General features: G+C 46.3%; 1 protein-coding gene across 1 annotated transcript; it reads left to right on the top strand.

Annotated features, from left to right (window-relative positions):
- The first annotated feature begins 241 nt into the window (after positions 1-241).
- LOC148211310 (uncharacterized) lies at positions 242-1,169 on the top strand. The gene is made up of 2 exons (XM_088124666.1): positions 242-623; positions 698-1,169. Exons 1-2 carry the CDS (start codon positions 359-361, stop codon positions 1,105-1,107), a joined length of 675 nt encoding a protein of 224 aa, XP_087980792.1. The 5' UTR covers positions 242-358; the 3' UTR covers positions 1,108-1,169.
- Positions 1,170-4,455: the final 3,286 nt, after the last annotated feature.

Below are 4,455 nucleotides of genomic sequence, written 5' to 3'. Positions count from 1 at the left end.
TCCCTTTGCTCAGGAGTTCTTAAACCGAAGAGGACTGGCTCCTGCTCAAGTGGCCCCCAATGGGTGGGGTGTCATTTTTGCTTTAGCCATTCTTTTTTGGTTGCGAGCTCGGGACGAGGATGAGGCCGAGCTGCTAAGCATTGACCAACTTATTGGGTGTTTTGAGGCCAAGAGGATAGCCAAAAAACCAGGTCGGTACTATATGTGCGCGAGGAAGGGCGCGGGTGGTATAGTCAAGGGGCCGACCTCCATCAAAGGATGGGTAGGTAAGTGGTTCTTTGCCTCTGGAGAGTGGCTGGCAAAGGACGAGTCTGGTCGCGACTTCTTTGATGTTCCCACTAGGTTTGGGAACTTAGGTATGAAGTCTTTCTTTTTTTTTTCTTTTAATTTCCTGATTTTCACTTCTAACTCGAACTTTTGCTTGTTTTGCGTAGTATCGATTAAGCCGATTCCGGAGCTCGCTCAAGCCTCCTTCGACACTCTCAAGTACTACAAGGACAACTTCTCCAAGGGCAGGAAGATCGAAACCTTGGTCACCGACAAGCTTCTCTTGGAGTCGGGGCTTCTTGACTACAATCCTCTAGTTCGACCAATCGAAGTTTCAAGGCCGAACTCTGAACTCGGTAAGTCGTGCTCGACCTAGGTTTCAATTTTATCATTCCTTTGATCTCTAACTTTATGTTCGTTTATTTTGCAGCAATGGTGTGCGGATTCACTGGGAGTGTGAAGCGCAAGTCCAAAGGTCGTGCTCACGCCCTCAAGACCGTGGTGGGCACTGAACCGGTGACGCCTACGGTGCCACGGACTGAGGCTCAGGGTAACTCTGGGCCTTCTTCTGCAGTCCCCACACCTGTGATCGAACTAGACTTGTCTAGGGGTCGATCTGAAGAGAAGCGTCCAAGGGAGGAGTCCGAGGCGCTTGACATATCCCCCCTGAACGAGGTGAGGGAAGAGTCTCCTTTAAGGAGAAGAAGAAAGAAGAAGAAGACTTCCTCCTCCTCGGAGGCTGGGGCTCGTGGGACTCTACCTACGAGCCATACTGACTTGGTGGATGACCCCGCAGCTCGGATGGGGGAACATCCGATGTGCGGATGCGATTTAGGTTGAAACCGTCGAGTTCCGGGGTGAAGGACCAGGTGTCCCGCATCTCGGCCACATGCTTGGACCGCTGCCTGAGGAGAGCATCCAAGTTCGTGAGTGATCCTGGGTCCGTACTGCAGATGACCATTGACAACGCTGCTGAGGTAAGATCTACTTTGCATCTACCTTTATTGTTATTTTTTCTCAATTTACAGTTCGATCTAACCATCGTGTCTTTTGACTTTCGCAGGCGTTTGTCGCTTCCATTCATTCAGCGATTATGATCAAAGTTGAATTGGATGGAAGAGAGGTTTTGGCAGCAAAAGAGAGGGCGAACTCCTCTGTTGCCTTGGAGACTGCCACCACGCTGAAGGGCGAACTGCTAAAGGCCCAAGGCGAGGTGGATGTTTTAAGGGCCGAGGTGGATGCCAAGGCCGAGCTTTTGAAGAAGGAGGGTGAGAAGCACAAGGCCCACCTCCGAGCAGCCCATGCGATTACCAAGGGGCTGGAGAAGGAGAAATTCCAACTCTTGAAGGAGAAGGACGATCTCGCTCAAGTCCTTGAGGAGAAGGATGCCTCAATTGGGCACCTCACAGCCGAGCTTAAAGACCTGAAGGAGCACCTTACCAATGGATCTCTGCTGGAGGAGTCGTTCAGGCAACACCCAGACTTCGATCGGTTTGCCAAGGACTTTAGCGACGCCGGCTTCAAGTTCCTGATGAAGGGCATTGCTGCCAACATGCCTCACCTTCAGATCGATCTCAGCGATCTCAAGAAGAAATACTCTGAGAAGTGGGCTTCTGGGCCTAATGGGACTCCTGGCCCCAGTCACTGGTGGACAAGTACGTTAGGGAGCTGGACTCTGACTACTCCGACGTGGAGGAAGAGGATGCTCCTAGCCAAGAGCCTAATGAGATCGACATGACGCAAGAGGAGGTTCCTTCACAGCAGGATGGATCTTAGGAGGTTAACCTTCTGGGGTCCCAAGGCGAGCTGTCCTCCCACCTCGGAAGTAGCTGAGGCTCTATTTTCTTCTCCCTTTTGTTATTTCCTTTTTGTAAGTCTTTGGGCGGAGCTGCAAGGTCTATAAGCCTTGGCTCTGTCCTCCAATTAATGAATTCTTCTTTCCCTACTTTTAATTGCAGTTCTGATTCTAGCTCTGACTCTTTCTTCTCGCACCTGGCTTTGAGTGCCTCGACCTGCTCATCGAACCTGTGCTTCATCAGGTCGAACTATTCCCTGGTGATCACAGCTTCTGGTGTTAGGGGCTTATACTTTGACTGAGCCTTAAGGTCAGAGTTGGAGAACTCTCGGGAGTAGGACGGTGAGTCCTCCGGCACCCAAGAGGCTTTCTTCTTCTTTTCAGTCAGGTGCTTTCTTAGATCGTTATCCCGCAAGCTGTAATCCACTCCATCGTTGGGGATGGGCTCGCGGTCGCCAGGTTGGATAGACGGAGCTCCTTTTTCACCGGGTGCTCCAGGGGCCCTAGAGGGAGACGCGGTTCGGTTAGCACGCGTTGCCTCGGCGTACATCTCTTCTATTGTGCGCAACAGATGGCGCATATCATCCAACTCGCGCTGGAGAGTAGTCAAAGCTTCAGGGTCTGCCTGGTTGGCCCTTTGGGAGGTTTTTCTCGAGGTCCCTCCTCGGCCATGGTTGGCCTTTGAGGGTTTCGGATGAGCAAGGGGTAACTCTTGGTTCGCACGGCGGGCAGATCTCCCTTTTGCCCTGCTCGGACCTGATCCTCGACTATTCTTGCGTCGATGCCTCGCTGAGTGCCATTATCAGCGTTCACACCCCTCCGTTCTGTCGTATTAGCAGAGCTTGCCGGATGCACCATCGTTGCGTATATTTTCTAGATCGGGATGACTTAGATCGTCCTTCCCCACAGACGACGCCAAATGTTTATGCAGGAATTTGCACAACGGTTCTTTACGAATCGAGCTCGAACCCGGTCTCCGGTTCCGACTTGAACACTAGAGTGGACCTGCACAAGAGGGTAAGCACTCCGACGCCCAAGTCAGTATAGATCGGACTCCTTATTTAGTTCGAGGTGAGATTCGATACCTGAGCGTGAAATGAAGTCCTCTATTTATACGTGTCCTGGGTATGTTTACCCCCAAACAAAGGTGAATCTCTATCTTTCTCGATTTGTTCGCATTTTTATCTACCAGGAATTGTGTACCCTCTCCTCACAAAAAATCCTTTTCATTTTCTTTATTGTTTGCAACAAAAAAGTGATCATGAATAACAGCAGTAGCGACTAGCACCGATAGGCAGTAGCAGCGAACACTTTACGACAAGCAACAATGTGGACATGGTGAGTATAAGGGAATGAAAAATTGATTCACATTTTCTTTTAATACAATAAGGAGGAGAGAAGATTCGAACTTATGACCTCTTGGTCAAAGACAGATGTCAATTACCGCTAAGCTAAGTCCATGTTGGCATTGATTCAAATTCCTTGATTTTCATTCCGTTGAAGTAAACATAGCCTAAATGTATCCATATGTTTGCTAGGTAAGGGAGATAAATCAGACTGGTAAAATAATAGGTGCAATCAGGAGCGCGAACTTTTGGAACTAAAAATTAGTATATAAAAGTCCAGCTTAAGAATCAAATAGATCTTTGGCATAATGCCTACGCACTAGCCCCTCTAACGGTTTTGAGTTTGAGCCTGCACCTTGGTATTTTTTTTTTATTAATGCTATTGTAGATTTAATTTAAATGTGAGAGATACTACAAAGAGAATGGATGAGATCATCGTCTCAGTAATAGTAGTTCTGATTGATATTTTACATAAGTAAGTTAAGAAAATTACCGACAGATCTCAGTCTAAGAACTAAAATTGTTTATTACAATTGTAATATTCGAGACCAAATTCGTAGAGCATATTTACAAAAATGATTATGTTAGTCTCAAAATCATAATTTTATAAATTCTTGAAATTATTTACTTGTATATTAGTGTGAAGCCCGTCTCAACAAAATTTATGGATCTGTCATTAAGTGTGATGTACATGGAAAGTTGAGTAGGTAGTGATCAACAGCTGGTTGTACGGGCTCATGAGGTTGCTTGTTGATAGAGGTTGGGTTGAGTGAAAAGTATGAATTATTAACCATCTTGGGTGACTCATTGGTCCAAAAGAGCTAGAGTTAATTAAAAGGGAATGAATTCAAACTCCATAATGCCTCCTACCTTCGTCTTGACATTGAATTTTATTCCTTTAATAAAAAATGTGATTAGTTTTCTTTATTATTATTATTTTTTAAAAAGCATGAACCTACTTTAAAATGATTAAAATATCAAATATACATTTTTTTTCTTAGCAATACAAAACAGAAACTAACAAAGGGAAAATTTTGAAAGAACTAC

This window comes from Momordica charantia (assembly GCF_013281855.1).
Source record: "Momordica charantia cultivar OHB3-1 chromosome 5 unlocalized genomic scaffold, Mcharantia_2.0 BLBB01000005.1, whole genome shotgun sequence".
Classification (NCBI taxonomy): Eukaryota; Viridiplantae; Streptophyta; class Magnoliopsida; order Cucurbitales; family Cucurbitaceae; genus Momordica; species Momordica charantia.
The sequence above is the reverse complement of the archived record's forward strand: the minus strand, read 5'-3'. Positions and strand labels throughout refer to the sequence as shown.

Excerpts from the sequence above, each read along its gene's own strand:
- LOC148211310 (XM_088124666.1), top strand. The coding sequence starts at position 359 with ATGAAGTCTTTCTTTTTTTTTTCTTTTAATTTCCTGATTTTCACTTCT. Across the intron at positions 624-697 it reads AAGGCCGAACTCTGAACTCG|CAATGGTGTGCGGATTCACT; the intron begins GTAAGTCGTGCT and ends TTTATTTTGCAG.